This window comes from Vombatus ursinus, unplaced genomic scaffold (genome assembly GCF_900497805.2).
Source record: "Vombatus ursinus unplaced genomic scaffold, bare-nosed wombat genome assembly UNPS02014845.1, whole genome shotgun sequence".
Taxonomy (NCBI): Eukaryota; Metazoa; Chordata; class Mammalia; order Diprotodontia; family Vombatidae; genus Vombatus; species Vombatus ursinus.
This window is the reverse complement of record NW_020954623.1, coordinates 2,328,597-2,346,160: the sequence shown is the minus strand read 5'-3', so window position 1 is coordinate 2,346,160 and position 17,564 is coordinate 2,328,597. Positions and strand designations below refer to the sequence as shown.

Below are 17,564 nucleotides of genomic sequence, written 5' to 3'. Positions count from 1 at the left end.
TGTCACCCAACAAAGGGCCCATGGTGTTTTCTCTTTTTTTTTTTTTTTTTTTGGTGAGGCAGTTGGGATTAAGTGACTTGCCCAGGGTCACACAGCTAGTAAGTGTCAAGTATTTGGTCTGAGGCCGCATTTGAACTCAGGTCCTCTTGACTTCAGGGCCGGTGCTCTATCCACTGCGCCACCTAGCTGCCCCTGCCCATGGTGTTTTCCCACCGGAGGGTGACTTGCTTTGCTAGGACCTTCTCTGGGCCTCTTTTAATTTTGGCTATCATCATTTGGGCATCATGATACATATTTTACATCTTAATGTCTCTGTCTTATTAAATATTTTCTATTCCTCAGCTCTGTTCTCTGTTTGAGCTGTTCTCCAGTGAGGTCACTGTTTTATTGATCTTATTCAATTATTCTTAACTAATGGGATCTTTGTGTAGACGCAGGATTTTCATTTGGTTTATAGACTGCAAGTGACTCTTCAGTTTGGTGCTAAATCTTTGTCTGCTGTTATGAAGGCTGGCAGATCTCTGGTAGAAGTGATTGGGACCAATAATCTCTTTACCACAGGCAGCTCCTGCATTAAATGTTTACGCAGGATCCATTCATGTTAAACCAGGTCAAGTCATCGCTACTGCCAGTGCAAGCATGGAATTCAAGAAGTCACTCATCACACAGCCTACCAGGCCGCAAGGGGGCACAGGGCTTGGAGTCAAGAAGACCTGAGCTCAGATGTGACTTCAGACACTTACCTGCTGTGTGACTCTGGGCAAGTCACTTTACCTCCGATTGTCTCAGTTTCCTCATCTGTAAAATGGGGATAAAAATAGCACCTTTCTCACAAGTTGTTGTAAGGATCAGATTAGATAATAATTGTAAGGCTATTAGCACTGTGCCTGGCACCCACTAAGCACTATAGATATGTTAGTTGTTGTCATTATTAAATTCACTCAGCAAACACACACACTTACTGTGTGCAAAGTACCAGAGCTGCAAAAGCAAAACATGAAACCATCGCTGGCTGCTGGACACTTACATTCTACTGGGGGATGTCCCATTTATGTAGACAAGTATGCTAGGAGTTAGAGCATGAAGAAGACCAAAGGGAAATGACCCAAATTGGCTAGGACTGTTGGACGTAGAAGAGAGCCTCATCAGCTGGGTAGGGAGGTGTGTAGACTTATATATACCTACACATATGTGTAAGTGCACGTATATGTGTCTCTTCAGAATAGGTCTATAAATGTAAACAGAATAAATGCAAAGGAACAGTTACAAAAGTGGCGCCCAAGTGAAGGTTTGGGGAAGGGAGGGCTTGAGCTGCCTTCTGAAGGAAATGAGGGAGGGAATGGGTGCCTGTGTGGGTAGGGCCTGAGGAGGAGGCTGGAGTGCGAGCCTTGAAGATAGAGAAGGATTCTTGGCGTTCTTGTAGTTAGAGGATTACAGGGAGGCTGCTGGATCCACAGAAGCAGGAGATGGGGTGGGGTGGGGGAAATGTGTTGTTGGACTAGAGCAGAGGTGCCAGACACAAATAGAATCAGGACTACTAAGCCATATTCACATGAACATGATGTTTTATTGTGTTTTTATTTCTTTTGTTCAGAATTTTAGTCGAATTCTAGCCACCAGGGGAGTCTTGTGGTGGGCATTTGACACCTCCGGGCCAGAACGTTGAGTGCATGCAGGGAACCAAGGGCACGCTATGCTGGGAGATGGGGTAGAGTTGGCTTGTAGAGGTTTCAGATGCTCGGCCAAGGCCCCCCCACCCCCAAAGCAATAAGATTTTGTCCCTAAAAAATCACTGAAGGTTGTTAGGTTGTTGAGTAAGGGAGCGTGAACTGGTGAGAGCTGTTATTAAATTAATTTAGGGGAGCTTTTTGGAGGGTGGAGAGGTTAGAGGTTGGAAGACCAATTCAGAGGCTATGACAAAATCCTCCCCTCTCCTCCCTGCAGAGCAATGGAGCCCATAGAGCATCCTGGGCTAGTGACAGTGGAAATCTGGGCATGAATCCTCTAAAACCTCCTGAAATGTTGTCATCCAACTTCTGCTTCCCATCATGAAGAGTTTAGGTATGCCACCAGGCTGTTCATTCTGCTTTTTGGAGGACCCTAGTTGGTGGAAAATTCTTTCTTGTGTTCATTGTACCTCATACTTCTTGTTCCGATCTCACTAGCTTTCTCCTGTCAGCTCTTCAGATAATCAGAGGACTTGGGTCATCTCCCCCACCCACCCAGGCAGGTCTCTTCTCCAGGTTAAAACATTCCCAGGTCCTTCACCTCTCTTCTTCTGTTCTCTGACCATCTTGGTATCCCTTCTCTGGGCACATTCCAGTTTGGAGCTATCCACAGAAAACATGGCGGTTACAACTGACCAGATCTCAGGAGTGACTGAGCCTGTAGAATTCTCCTATTTCTACACTCTATACCTTTACTGTAGGCTTAGTTAAACTGCATTAGATGTTTTTAGTAGCCAACTCGCACTGCTGCTTCATACTGTCAGCTGAAACCCCCAAGTCTTTTTCACATGAAATAATGTTTGTTTTTGAAATCTAAGCACAGAATTCTTTGTTTAAGCCTGTTCAGTTCCATCTCATTCAATTTGCCCCATCATCCCAGCCTGTCAAAGTCTTTTTGGATCCTGATTCTGTTATCCAACATATTAAGCTACCTCTCTCAGCTTTGTATCGTTGACAAATCTGATAAGCTTGCCTTTTATGTCTTCATCTAAGTTATTAAAAACGTTGAGTACATCAGGACCAAGGACAGATTCCTCCTGTATGCCACTAGAAACCTCCCTCCAGGGACATTGATGTTGATTCATTAATTAGCATATATTGAGTACAGTCACAGAGCCAATTACAAGCATAACTCCCATTATCTAGCCCACACTTCCTTGTCTCATGATTCTTTCACTTCTTGCTGAAATCAAGGCACATTTTGACCATCGAGAAAGGAAATGAAGTTAGCTTGGCACTAGTGATTATGATAAGCCCATGCTAGCTTCCTGTACTCACCTGAGTGATCAAGAACCATCCTCTTAATTCCATCTTTATGCAGTTTTGCCAGGTTCAACATCAAGCCCTCCATCCTATAGCTTTCATGATCCACAATTTCTTCTCTTCGGAAACTGGCATCTTGGCTAGTCAAGCTTCAGGCTCTGATGCCCCATTTCCCAGGATCCCTCACAGATTGCCAACAGCAATGCAACAAGTATATTTCCAAGCTATCCCCAAACCCCAGGGTGTAATTGCTCTAGACTAGGAGACTTAGAATAAGGCGCCTAAACTCAGGCAAGGCAGCAAGGGGTCCCCATCTATCATGGCTTCCATTTCCCTCTTAGCCAAATTGAAGTGACCCCTTCCTATCTGAAGTTCATTCCCCTTGATAGCAATCATAACTACAACCCTCCGATTTTGCTTCCCTTTTCTTTCATTGCCATCGTGCCGTGTATCACAAGCAGTGGGGCTGACTCCTTTGTGGCTTTTCTCCTTGCTGTGAACATACAGGTGCACACTGCCTGGGACTGTATCATCACAACCAGAGGTACAAGCGGCGTGTACTGGAATGAGTGCTGACTCTGGAGTTGGGAGCCCGGGCTCAGACCCCGGGGGGCTTCTCTTGCTCCTGGCTGTGTCTGACTTGGAGGAAGTTACTTAATGTCTTTGGGCCTTGGCTTTCTTGTCGGAAAAATGAGTGGTTGGACTAGATGACCCCCCAAGGTCCCTTAGAACTCTAGAGTTAGGGTTCTGTGGTTTAACTGACATTCTTGGAGCCGTCCGTGCCGGGTTGCTCAGCCTTTCCAGGCCTCGTCCTGGCCTTTCGGCCCTCTCGGCCTTGGTGCTAATAGTTTTCTGGGCCTGAAACCTTCCTTTACCCCTCCCATCCCCCCATCTCTTCCAATGAAATCTTCAAAACCTAGTTCAGCTGCCAAGTCCTACGTAATCACTTTTCCTTATTTCTCCCACCGTTGGCTATGGGTGAGATCTCCCTTCCTGAGGGTCTTAAACCCCCTTTGGGCTTCTCCTTTGTATACCTGGAGTCTATGCCTACACCTGCATTCATACCCATGGATATATGTATCTGTGTGACCACTGGCATAGTTAATAGTTATCTGTGTGCCTGTTCAGGCCTCCTCCCACCCCTTCCTTTCAGGACTGTAAGCTCCTTGTTTACCTTTTTTTTTTTTTGTGCTAGGCAATGGGGTTAAGTTACTTGCCCAGGGTCACACAGCTAGTGAGTGTTCTGTGTCTGAGGCCTGATTTGAACTCGGGTCCTTCTGACTTCAGGGCCAGTGCTCTAGCCACTGCCCCACCTAGCCGCCCATTCCTTGTTTCACCTTTGATCTTCACTGCCTGACATAGCACCTACACAGTGAAATCATATGCTTTAAAAAATGGCATGTGAATGGAAATATAATATTTAGTATGGAGAAAATAAGATGAAGGGAAGCTTATGAGGGGAGGACCTTTGATATTGTTTACTCTGCCTCCTCAATTGACATATGTGGAAACTAAGGCATATTGAGAGGTGAGGTGATTGGCAGAGTTAGTGTCACACAGGTCCCTTCCAGTGGGAAAGCTTTTTCAGCATCTTCTTTTTATTGATAAATTTTTTGCATCACCTTCTTTTCAAATTTTTATCTTACCTCTATCTATCTATCTGTCTATCTGTCTGTCTATCTATCTCTTTTTCTCCCCCCTACTTCCCTACCCAGCAAGACCTCTCTTGTAACAAAGTTTTAGAGAGAGGAGAAAAGCTCGGAGAGACTGACACACCAGTTGTTTCTGACAGTGTAGGCAATATTCCACACCCATAGACCACCACCCACATCACTTCTGCAAAAGGTTGAGAGAAGGCGGGAGATGGAGCTTTGAATCCATGACTTTTCCCTGGGGGGCAGGAAACATTACACTAGAGATTCTTCAGTGGTTGGGGTTGTCCCCCCTTCTGAGGCTTCACAATCCTCCACCCGTGAGATGCTGCCTATTAAGCCCTTTGCATGCCATAAAGCACTACGTGTCAGCTGTTATTGTCATGGTTATTAACAGCAATGATCATGATTACCTGTGAAGAGCCGCAGACAATGCTAACAGGATATTTCATGGGTTAATGGTTTCCCCCACCTTATCCCCCCATAATGTTAGAGGATTCTTCTCATTTATCTTTTATAATTGATTTCTGAAAAGAAAATCAGAATGCTGGCTTTCCCAAAGGTAAACAGTGCATACCACGTGAGTAATTTTGTGGATGGATACAATTCACTTGTTCCCTGACTTGCATGAAGCAAGGGAGGGGAATTCTTCATGTTTGCTCATTGTCCAATTCTTTCCAAGCTGACATTTAGGTGAAATGTTGGGAGCTGCTCATGGGACATCTTGAACAAAACAAATGCCTTTGGCCCATTTTCAATATCAATAATCTAATGACAGTGGTATGTGTCAGAGTTGCCGAGAAGGTTCTTGGAAGCGCAGACTTTGGTCCCATAAAACCAAATATCCTGGCAGTGCTGGAAATAATGACATTAAGTGTAATTGATAGTTGATGTTTCTGAAAAAGATAAAGTTTAAGTCGCGCTCCTCCCATACATTGCCAAGTTTTCTAGCTCCACAGGGGTCTGAGGTTGTTGTTGGAATTTTCAGGAAGCAAATTAAATTAGAAAGGCTCCCAGTTTATGAGCCGGTTTGCTTGTCTGTTTCAGAAACGGGCATGTAGGAGCATGGAAGCTGGTCCTGGGGAGGATGCTGCCCCGGGGCAAAATGAACTGCCCCAGGGGTGCTGGATTACGGACTGGGGCTCGGAATCCAAGGGCTTCGTTGCACAGGAGAGCCTGCCTGGGAATATCCAAGGCAGACAGAGCTCAGTGGTAGGTGCCCATTATCCCCATCGTAACATTAAATCTATTTAAATATTTTAATAAAAAGCATCAATAATTATGGTTCTGATTCATCCCCTGTGTGATTTGTTAAATAGATTTCTGCCAACAACGGAAGGCGTCCCCACCAGCCTTGCTCACGATGCCTCGCTGGCCAGTCTGTAAGTGCCTTCACCTCCGAGCTGTGACATCAAAGATAGGCTTGTTCCTAAATATTAGATCCATAAAGCAAAGTTCATCAAAACCACAATTCCGTTTCCCAGGAATGAGGAGTGTAAATAAAGGGAAGAAGGTTGACGGAGCCGATCTGGAGCTAGGCACCAACTCCGGGGCGTCTGGCTACGGCTCAGGAAGAGAAGTCACAGACGTGTCTGGAAGGTCTCCTAGAAAGCTCAGTTGGGAAAGTAGCCAGCCCTTTGTGGAGAGAAAAATGCCCCTTTCCCAGCTGCCCTGAGAGCTGGCTGAAAACATGGGACTTTGAAGACAGTGTCGCAGAGGAAAGGACCTAACCGTCTTCCTTAAGGTTATAGTTACATAATAGACAACTGCTTATAAAATACAGGCATATGTATACATACGAGCGCATTTACACACACGTAGATATGCACACATGCACAGACGTGTATGTAGGGACACACACATCAACATGTATGTTCAGAGGAGCCATGATGCTTCTTTGCTTCCATCTCTCCAAACTTCTCTCCTTTCTCCTCTTCCCCTCCCCCCAAAGAAGTCAGATAAGCCCCAGGTTTGGCCGGGAAGAACAATGGCCTGAGCCCTTTGCTCTGTCAAGGCAGCTGCAGTTCACAAGTGCTTGCACCCTGAAGAGTTCACTTCTCTCCAGCACTTGGAGGATCTCAAAGCACCTTCTGGGCAGGGGCCTGGCGAGGCAGAGAACACCAGTCATTTTGCCTCCTTTGACTGAGGAAGACACTGAGGTTCAGGAGACGAAGGGGCTTGTGTGTGTGTGTGTGCACTCAGGCGGTTGCTTGTGGTTTAGAGGGAATTCAGACCCGGGGCTCTGGACGGAGAGTTCATCTCTCGTCCCCCCTGCCCCGTGCCTCAACATAAGGACGGGAGTCTCCCCGGCCCACTTGTGCAATGCTGTTATTGTTGATGTTTTCAAATGGCCTTTAAAGCAAGTTTGTGTGTGTGTGTGTGTGTGTGTGTGTGTGTACACATGTGTGTATACATACATGTACATATATGTGTATATAAAAAGTACACATACGTGCATATTACGGATTCGTGTATATCCACACACACTATGTCTGTCTGTGGAGGAGCAGGCTTGTGATTTTATTATTATTGGGAACTCCCACGAGCATCTTGAAGCTCCCCACCCAAGGCACGTCTCCCTTGTCTACAACTCAGAGCCTTCGAGAACTCCCGGGATCCTCCCAGGATCCTCCCAGGCTCGGGGACTGGCTCAGTTATTTAACCAGGGAGGGCCAGGGGCAGGATTTGAAGCCAGGGCTGCCTTCTTAAAGGAGCAGCACTTTCCCCTCGGGGGCCCGCTGCCTCTGCAAGTTCATGTTCCTTCAGTGAGCCGCAATAGCCTTTGCACAGCCCGTTGTTAAGCTCCTACTGTGTGCTAGATGCTCCCACTTAGTCCTGTGGCTACCGAGAAAGAACCAGTTGTCTGCCCTCAAGAGGCTCATATCCTTTTCCCCTTTGCTGTTGAAGCGAATGCCTTCCTACTGGGGTAAAATCAGCCTTAACCCCAGGCATGCAGAAAGGGACCGAGAGCTGGAATGGACCTTGGAGGCCTCTAGACCAGCTGCCCCATTGTACAGATGAGGACAATGAGGCCCAAAGAAGTGATCTGCCCAAAGTCATAGCGGTATACTGAGTTGGAACTCGGGTCCTCTGATTCAAATGCTCTTCTCACCTAGAAAACAAGGTTTTTGTTTTGCTTTTAAAAGATTCTCCCTCAAAATTCTCAGCCCCAGAGAAAGAGTGTTTTTCTGGTTTTGACTGGCAGAGGAGTGTCAGCATATTACTTACGCTAATCAGTTAACACCTTTTGTGTCCTCTTGCTTCCTCAAAAAGACAGGTCATTTCAAGGAATGGCCTGAGGAAAAAGGTTTTCCATCTAAGGCCTAGTGACCCCTAGTGACAGCTGTCACCCTGCTAAACCTCTGGCCCCCTCAGCTGAGAAGGGACATTCTGCACCTTGGCAAGAAATAAGCTCAGGCTAGACGCTGTCTGGCAAAAGCAATGGTTTCTTCTTCTTTGGAGGCCCCCTCCTGGTTGGAGGCTGCTTCCTCTGCAGCCCCTCCCAGCTGGGGCAGCTGGAGGAGGAGCTGAGGACAGGCTCCCACTGCCTTGGGATTGGGGTTAGCCAGACTCAGCTGGGTCCTGTGGTGGGAAGGGAAGTGAGGAGCCACAGGGAACCTCCTGGCTGTGCCAAGTAACCTTCGCTCCACCCAATCCAGCAAACATTTATTGAGCACCTACTCTGTGTCAGGCGTAGAAGGTTCCAAGGAAAGAAAGATCCCTGCCCACCTTCCCATCTCCACCTCTACCTTTGAAATGCCCTGGAATAGTTTCTCTTAAAAATAGGGGACTTAGACTTTGTGCGCCCCATCCTCTTAGGACAAGTAGAAACATGTTCTTTTGTTTTTGTTTTTGTAATTTTTGGCTGGGCAATGGGGTTAAGTGACTTACCCAGGGTCACACAGCTAGTGTGTGTTATATGTCTGAGGCCACATTTGAACTCGGGTCCCCCTGAATCCAGGGCCGGTGCTCTATCCACTGCGCCACCTCTCGGCCCCATGCAGAAACATGTCCTGAGGACGCAGGCCACTCCATCCTCCATTGCTGACAAGGGGTCAGGGTGGTCGGTGCTACCGCTGCTTTCACCAGCCCTAGGGTCTCTTCTTTTATTCAGAGATAGGGAGTGGACCTAGAAGCAGGAAACCTGCCTCAGTACATAAAGGTGTCATTTTTGTGGTGGTTAATTTCCCACTTGCTTTTCCATTTACATTTCAGAAACTGATGCGTGTGTGGGGGGGTGTTGTATGACTTTTTTTTATATTTGTAGCTATTTTCAGCACAATTTTACATAGGCAGAGTTGTCTTAATATTTACATCCACTTTTTCTAAACCTTATGTAAATAAAGAATGAAGTGTGAATTTGGAAAGCCGTGCCTTTTGGCATTTGGACAGAAGAGATCATTTTATATCTTCTTTTTCTAAAGCCATAGCTACTTTCTATTGCGGGATCTGGAAAAGGTAGTTTGGGGGCCCAGTGGAGAGAATGGCAGGCCTGGAGTCAGGCCCTCCTCAGCTGTGGCTTAGCATTGGGATCTTGGCTTGTCAGCCTCCTTTCCTCTTTAATAAAAAGGAGATAATAATGTGTGGGACAGAGACCACTACTCAAATTCAAAACAAAGACTTAGTCACCTGGAAAGCAGAAAGGAGGGGCAGCTAGGTGGCGCAGTGGATAGAGCACCGGCCCTGGAGTCAGGAGGACTTGAGTTCAAAATCCGGCCTCAGACACATAACACTTACTAGCTGTATGACCACGGGCAAGTCACTTAACCCCATTGCCTAGCCAAAAAAAAAAAAAAAAAGCAGAAGGGAGTTGATTGCTTTCTCATGAGAAAGGGTACCAACCCTGGTCGCCCTAATGGCACCGGCCAGGGAGGACGAGTATGTACAGAAAGCCCATTGGCTGGGCTTCAGGGGGCACAATCTATTCACAGAAATCTTCCCCAGCAACAGAGTTACACAAGTTTGCCCAGAGACAAGAAAAGGTGGGAAGTCTTGCAGTTTAGGTTGGGGGTGGGATGGGGTAGGGCTATTCTCTTAAAAACAGGGTCTGAGGGGGTTTTGACAAGGTCAGAAGGGAGTGTTTCAACAATACAATTAGAAGGCCATCTACAGCAGGTGCCTCCAACTTCTCTCCTCCCGCTCTCTTACTGTCTGGCTTCTGACCTTACCTCTCTCCCATGACCAGTGATCTCCTAATTGCTGCCCTTTGTGAGAACTGTTAACAAGAAGGATTAACCCTCTGAGGAGGCTTCACTTCTGAGAGGTCACCTCTCACAATAATGTCCCCTAAATCACCAGGTCATGGTGAGGAAGCTATATGTAAAACACCATAAACACGTTAGCTATTAGGAAGAACAACAGTAATCAATGTAGCTTATTTTCTTTTAAAGTTCAAAGACAGAATTTCTTGTTCAAAAGATGGAAAACAAATCTGCCTCCCCCGCCTCCAGATTTGGCCAGAGATTTCAGTCACTCAGCAGGGGCATTATCTCTTAGGCAGACAATTTTGCAGGGAAATTCTTACAAACGTCCTCGTCCTCCACCCCCGTGCTCTCTCACCCCCCGCATGTACACCTCGGTGGTCTCCTGGCCTAGATCAGGCCGAATGAGTTGTGGGCAGCCCATGAGCAAAGTCAAACCAGCCAGGTTACTGCCTTACCCAGTATACTTTCCTTTCTTCCCACAAACATCCCACATGTCTTTGGGAAGGCTCCCCAGTGAGTCTGGTGAACCAAAACAGCCCAAAGCAAGTAAAACCTCAGGCTTCTGAGCAATTGGTATCAAAGCCCTCGTGACTCCTGGCCTTGAGGTCAGTGAGAAGCCAGCGGTAACAAAGAGATCACTCCTCTCCTTTATCTGGGGGGAGCTCTGGCTGATGCCAATTAGGGAGGCTTAAGAGGCCGACAAAAGGTCTCCAAAATCAACGAACAAAGACTTTAGAAAGAGTAGAGGATTTGGAGGGAGAAAGCCCCAGGCCAAGAAGATAGCTCACCTAGCTGGGCTTGCTTTGGGGGGGAGTGTTGGTGGGGAGCAAGATGGGGGAAGGGGGAGATAATCATTCCACCACTACACTGTTGGCCATTATTGGAGGTTAACAAAGGGTTGCTAGAATCCTCACAAAAGAAGGGCAGCCTTCCAGTCTTCTCCAGACAGCTCAAAGGATGTTATGAGAGCTAGGGATGGATGTGTGCGTGATGTGGTCAGATTTATCAGAGCAGCTACATGCTGTATCTCACTTGGGCCTCGCAGGGTGGTCATAACACCCAGGCAATTATCATCTCCATTTGACAGAGGAGGAAACTGAGTCTTAGCAGGGGAAGTGACTGGTCTCAGAGCCTGGTTCAGCCAGGTCCTCTTGCCTCCTTGTTTGGCACCCTGCCCACTCTGCCACTCTCCTAAGGATCCTTCCTCCGAAAAGAGGGGCGCCATGAGTAAGCTTGTGTTGAGCCGTGCTCTGCATCACCAGGTTGGGGTTCTCAGCCAAACATGCTTTAGTGTTTGGGGCATGGACCAGACACTCCAAAGGTGCCATTCTATGTGGGGTTCCAGCCAGAAATGAGCCCTCTGCTCAAAGGGTGACCCTAGAAAAGTATGTTTTACGGACAAAAGGCACCTCAGTGATATGGTGGCCAGGGCACTGGAGTCCAGAAGGCTGGCCTCAGACACTAGCCATGTGACCCTGGGCAAGTCATTTCATCCTGTTTGCCTCAGTTCCTCATCAATAAAATGAGCTGGAGAAATGAGCTGACAGTATCTTTGTCAAGAAAACCCCAAATGGGGTCATGAAGAGTCAGACAGGATGGAAATGACTGAATAACACCACCACCAACAAAATCAGGTCTTTATCATGCATGATGATGTTGGGGGTGGGGGATGGCATCCTGTGGTGGCCTCTGATTATGTCATCTCCCTGTCTGTTCGAAAAAGAATCCTATAGAGCACCAGCCCTGAAGTCAGAAGGACCTGAGTTCAAATGCAGTCTCAGACCAAACACTTGACACTTACTAGCTGTGTGACTTTGGGCAAGTCACTTAACCCCAATTGCCTAAGGGGAAAAAAAAAGAATTCTACTGTGTGTGAGGAGCTAGTGGAGATTTCTGGGGTGGGGGTGGGAGTGGAATCAAAGGACATCCCAGCGGGTTAATAGTGACGATTTTTTATGGCATTAGGATGAAGAACAGGGGAGGAGTAGCCATTTGTCAAAATGGAGCAAAAAGCAAGAAAACCTTGGGCTCTTCATTCCCATCAAGTGATCCTAACAGCATTTGTGTAGTACTCTGTGGCTTAGGAAGCACTTTGCAGGTGCTGTCATCAACCCTGGGGGGCAAGGGCTATTATTACTCTCATCTGATATGTAATAAAACTGGGCTTGCCCAGGCCCATGTGGTTAAGTAGTGTCCGAGGCAGGATTCGATTCGGGGTCTTCCGGACTCCAAAGGCAGTGTTCTATCTACTGTACCGCTACACTGCCAAGAAAGAGGGAAAAAAGGAAAGAACGAAATCGATGGAGCATTTATCAGACACTTAGGATAGATATGTCAGGCCCTCTGCTAAGCCCTGGGGATAGAACTGGGAGAAGCTAGCCAGGCCCTACTCTCAGGCACTCACATTGTAAATGGGAGAGATGATCGGGGAAGAAAGCTCAGAAGGCTCAGCTACAGTCTATACAGAAGCCCAAGGGTCCTTAGGTTCATGAGGAGGTCAGATGGAGGACTGGTGTGCAGGGCAGAGAGACAGTGCCCCTGGCGAGGCCCAGAGGTCCTGGGGCAGAGGGGAAGGCCTGCTACTCCTCCATCTCATCAAAAGAAATAGGACTGCTGACTACAGCTCTCTCATTCAAGCCCTGTGCCACAGTGGCCTGGTGGCCGCTGTGGTGAAGAGGGCAGGGGCCAGGGAATGTGAATCTTCTCACTATCTGACCATCTCGGATGGGGTCTCCTAGGAGGAGTGACCTAGCTCAGTGACCGAAGGGCCGGGCACCCAAAGGTTGACCACCAAGGGTGATCTTAGGGTCACAGTCAGCAAGCATTTGTTAAGTCCCTACTACGTGCCAGGCCTCAACAACTCCCGAAAGTCATTTTCTAAAGCCTGGTGAAGAGGAGTGGGGGAGGGGGAATAGAGAGGGTGGTGCTGAGGGAGGGAATGGTTGTACTTCAGATCTGAATCTTTTGAAGTTTAAAAACACTTAATTCATAGCCAGAGGGTGAAAGTCTAGGAGGTCAGGCCTGCACCAGACTCAAAGCAGAAAGCCCAACTTTTACTTCCCAGCGAAATCACAAGGGACTGAAAATTAAATGTCCTGAAGAGAAGAAATGATGGCTTTCAAATGAGAACTTTGGGCGTTGTAGGAAACCAGAAGGCTAGGGCGAGACGGAGAGAGCTCAGACCGCAAGGAGGGAACCATAGCCCTGCCCCTTCACGGTGGCCAAGGTCGGGCTAGCTGTGTCTCTTCCCCTCCTGTAGCCTCAATTTCTCCCTCTGTAAGATGAGGATTTGGATGAATCCGATTCTCTTCTCCTCTGTGATCCCTACAAAGTGTGGCATTGTCACGATGGTCCTGTGATGCGTCCCGCTTCTCCTGGGGTCTTTGCAGAGAAAGGCCCTTCTGCCTTGTGACCGTGGTAGGCCTCGTTGGGCAGGCCAGCTGTAATACACAATAGCCTCACGAGGTCTGTTAGTGCAAAGCACAGTCGATAAGATGAAAGGTAAAGACCCAGTACAGAGAAACCAAGCAGCCAACACTTCTGTGTGTTAATGTGGGAGCTTCTCAGCAAAGCATGAAAGAAGTGAGCCTTCGGCAGATGCCTCGCTTCCCAGGCTGGCTGGGGATTGCTGCAGCTGGCTCCGCTGGAGATGACCCCAGCGAGGATGCCCTTGGGAAAGGCCTGCCAGGAGATGGGCATTGAGTGGGTGTGATCACTGGGGCACAGAGACATAGAGCCACCGTTTTTGGAAAAAGGGATTTCTGAAAGCATGAGCTCACTGAGGGGGCAGGAGTTGGAGTGAGCTTAAGAACCTACTGTGTGCCAGGCACTTCTGTAGTCTAGACAAAGGAAAAAGCAGGCTCTGTCTCCAAGGACTCTATCAGGAGATGTCACATACGTCGTGAGATTTTATGGAAGAAGAGTGAGCCATCCTTGAAGATTGCTTGGCTGTGGGGGTTGAGAAAGTCCAAGAAGTCAAGGAAGGTGCTGAGGTGGTCACCTGAGGTGTGACTGTGATGTGGCCCTGTGAGTTCACTGGTATACAGGAATCCTGCAGGAGGGAACTCTCTCCACCAATGCCTGTAGTGACCCTCTGCAATGTAAACAGCCTTAGAGAGTTGCCCCAAAGCAGTGGTGGGCTGCCCTGTGTTTGAAGCCTCTGGCCTCTACCGCTGAGTGACTTACCTGGGCTCATCCTGTAGCAAGTATATGTCATAGGACTTGAACCCAGGTCTTTCTGCCTTTGAAGCCAGAGTTCTCCCCACCATGGCAGGCTACCTCTGGTTTAAATAGGTGTTTTGTAGAACATTGTGGCCTGGCCTTTTCTAGTGAATCACCTTTTTTTTTTTTTTTAAGGGAATTGGGGTTAAGTGACTTGCCCAGGGTCACACAGCTAGTAAGTGTCAAGTGTTTGGTCTGAGGCCGAATTTGAACTTAGGTCCTAGTGACTTCAGGGCGGGTGCTCTATCCACTGCGCCATCTAAATGCCCCATGGTGACTCACCTTTAAGCTTGAAAAGAAACACAATTAAAGAATTCCATTTCCACTCTCTATCAAAAAAAAAAAATCAGGCCACCTTTACTAAATGCATCCTCTGTGCCAGGCACTGTGCGAGGTATTGGGGATATGGAGAGAAAAAAGAAAAAGCTCCTGCTCCCTCTCTTCCATTCTATAGGGAGAGACAATGTGTACACATCCAAATAAATACAAGCTAATCTAGCAGTGACTGGTGGAGGAGGTCAGGGAAGGCCTGATGGGGAAAGTTATCTCCAGCTCCATTGCCATGACCAAAACATTCAGAAATGCCAACAAGAATAAAACCTTAATCTTCTAATTTTCACAGTTTAAAAAACTGATTAACAAGGCTCTAGCAAGAGGTTTCCACCCATGTCCCATCATCAGAGCTTTCTTAGAAAGCAAACAAAGACAAATATGAGGTCCCTGCCCTGGAGGAGTTCACAGTCTATAGTCTGGAAGGATGGCGGCTCCAGTCAGCGTGTGTGTGTGTGTGTGTGTGTGTGTGTGTGTGTGTGTATGACTGCGTGTGATGGAATAGATGGACATGACTACTTACAAAACTGAGTTTGTTTCTTAGCCAATCCTTTCTCCTTCTTGTAGATTGGCATGTTTGTGGATAATTGTTAAGTTCACAATTTAAAAAATGATAAGAAAAAGAATATCGTTGCCATCGCTAGTTTTAATTCTACAGGTTGTCGTCAGGTCGGGGCCTGCCCTTTGGGGCAGGTTTGGTTTCTGTCTCCTCCCACTTCTTTGTAGTATTCATACTTGGCTTTTCTCAAGCTACGCTAAGATTCTGTGCAGTTCCTGCCTATGGACTGAGTGGCTCCTTGTTCTTTGGGCCCACGCCAGTGCCCAGGGTTTTGCTACCAGGTGTAATGCTGCCATGAATCCTTTTTGAACAAATAGTTCTTTTTCTCCCTATGAGTAACGACCTAGTGGTAAAGGAAGAGGAAAAGGAAGAAGCTTGGCCGTGTGCTGGGCGCGTTGCTGCTGTCCTGGCTCTGCCAGCGGTATTATCATGTGTGGATTTCTCTACAGCCCTGACAGTGTTGGAGCCCATGGTTTTTAAGCACCTTCACCAAGGAACTGAGCCTCCAGAAAGAAGATGAACATAATCACTCACACTTCCAAAGGGCTTGTTGGTGTTCACAATGCTTTTGTGGAATTCTGTCATTTGCTTCTCACAGTACCTAGGGGAGATTAGCAAAGCATATGTCATCATGTCCATTTCACAGAGGAGGAGACTGAGGCTCAGCCAGCAGTGGGCTCTAGCTGGTTGAACTGTGCTTGGAAGTCTGGTCTCAGTGACTATCTCATGACTTGTGCAGGAAGGAATTCTGCATTTCCTCAGACTTGAATCCATTTTCCATGTGGGTAGGACCCCTTTTTTGCTTGTGGCACTTTCGCCCTTTCTGGTCTGTCTCACTGACACTTCAGTAAGTTGATGACTCCACATTGTAGAAGGCAGGAAGACGTGGCAAGGAAGACACTGGACCAAGTTTGGTTCTTAGCTGTGTGACCCTGGCCAAGTCACTGCTGTGAGTCTCACCTTCCTTATCTGTAAAATGGGAGTAGTCCTCACAGTTCCTTCTTCAGAGTGGTGGGGTGAGAAAGTGAAATGGAGTGTCTTGTTGTCTGGACCCTCCGTCTCTTCCCAACCCTTAGCAACCCTGGATCTGTGCAGTCATGAGGCACCACTGGCTACAGCCCTGCGGGAATGAACAGGGGCTAGTCAGTCTGTGAGGATTTCTATTTTCCGGGTTACTCTGAAACATTCCAGTGACTTCTCCCTATATCCTTGTAAATTCTTGGTTTGTCACTTGGAGAACGATGCTTTTAGTGGCTTCTCTGTATTTGGGGCTGGGTGTCTATCTAATCAACACTCTCATTCTTCGTCCTACTGAGTAATGATGTAAACTTTCAAATTAAATTATGACAAATGGAGCTTTAGGGAGAAATTCTTACAAATGCAGAATCATTCATTTTTCCATGTAAGCCTAGCTTTAGCCTGTCATTGAATTATTTTCCATATGAAATCATTTTTAGTGATGTGTGGTTGTTTTCCTTTTTTTTAATTTTATTTTATCATTTTAGGGGCATTTTAACCATACCATGAATTGTTAGAAGATACAAGTTGGCAAAGAAGGCCGCATCCAATCTTGGTCTTCAATCCTCCACATGATGATGAATGTAAATATCTTACAGATGGATTTAAGGGCCCACCTGTTCAAAGAACAGCCTGGATGTTATTTCCTGGGAAACTGTTTGCTCTCTCATTCAGATAATCCCCCAGTTCTCAGTTCTGGGGCGCAGAAGATCAACGCCACTTCAAAATAACCTCCGTATTGTTATTCCTCACTCTTAAAATATGTCTTTTTGTAGAAGAGTGTGGAGTCATTAAGTCATGATCAATTTCTTATTTTTTTTTAAAAGAGAAGGTTGTCAGGAGGACAACAATTGCTCCATGAGGAGGAATTTCTTAGAAATGTGATGGCTTACAGTCCATGCCCTGGAGTAAGCCTGCTTAGCTCCTGTTAGATTATTTTGTCAAGAGCTCTGACTTGTGTATATTCAAGACCACTTGTGTCCATTTTTAATAGCAGAAAATGTTATTTTCATATTATAAATGTGAAATTCCATTCTGCAGCATAAAACAGAATTTTACCAAATGGGAGGAATCACTCCATCTTTGTAATTCTTTATTTGACTGAAGGTAGAGGACCACGTTTACAGTCAAATGGAAATACCCCCTTGTGCCAGGGTTTTAATTCTCCCATTTCAAATGCTCCCCTTTAGGGATGGGTTGGAGGAGGGCTCTATTGAGTTCACAAAGCTCTGTGAGGGGCCTCAGTCAGATGACTGCTCAGGCTGCAACGAGAGTGTGAGGTGATTAAATCAGCCACAAATTCCGGAATGTTTCAGAATCAAAAGTGGGACGGAATACCTTGTACTCCCCATGCTCCCTGGGTGGAATTCACACGAGGCCATGTTTTCTGTCTTTGTGCAAGGCCGTCTTGATGAACCCAACCTGGAAGTCATGATGGATGGCTTTTTCATGTTGGGAAAAGGGAAGAAATGGAAGGCAAACTGATGGGAAGAGGGTCTGCCACTGTTTGTGGTCAGGATTCTCTAACGTTGCAGAGGTATCACAGTCATCAAGAAAGACATGTTTCTGCTGCCAGAGTCCTAAGGTCACT

The 17,564-nt window shown here is 46.9% G+C and overlaps 1 protein-coding gene across 3 annotated transcripts in view; it reads left to right on the top strand.

Moving 5' to 3' along the window:
* Positions 1-17,041, top strand: part of CUNH10orf143 (chromosome unknown C10orf143 homolog) — a 31,041-nt gene extending 14,000 nt beyond the window's left edge. Inside the window, exons 2-4 of one of the 3 annotated variants that reach the window (XR_003567168.1) lie at positions 5,690-5,854; positions 5,962-6,386; positions 16,462-17,041. Coding sequence is in view for 2 of the 3 variants with exons in the window: in XM_027840465.1 (XP_027696266.1) it covers positions 6,430-7,443 (1,014 nt within the window). In the remaining variant the exon portion in view is untranslated. Of the gene's footprint in view, positions 1-5,689; positions 5,855-5,961; positions 8,554-16,461 lie in introns of those variants that run through there. The other 2 variants (XM_027840466.1, XM_027840465.1) reach the window with 2 other exon arrangements.
* Positions 17,042-17,564: the final 523 nt, after the last annotated feature.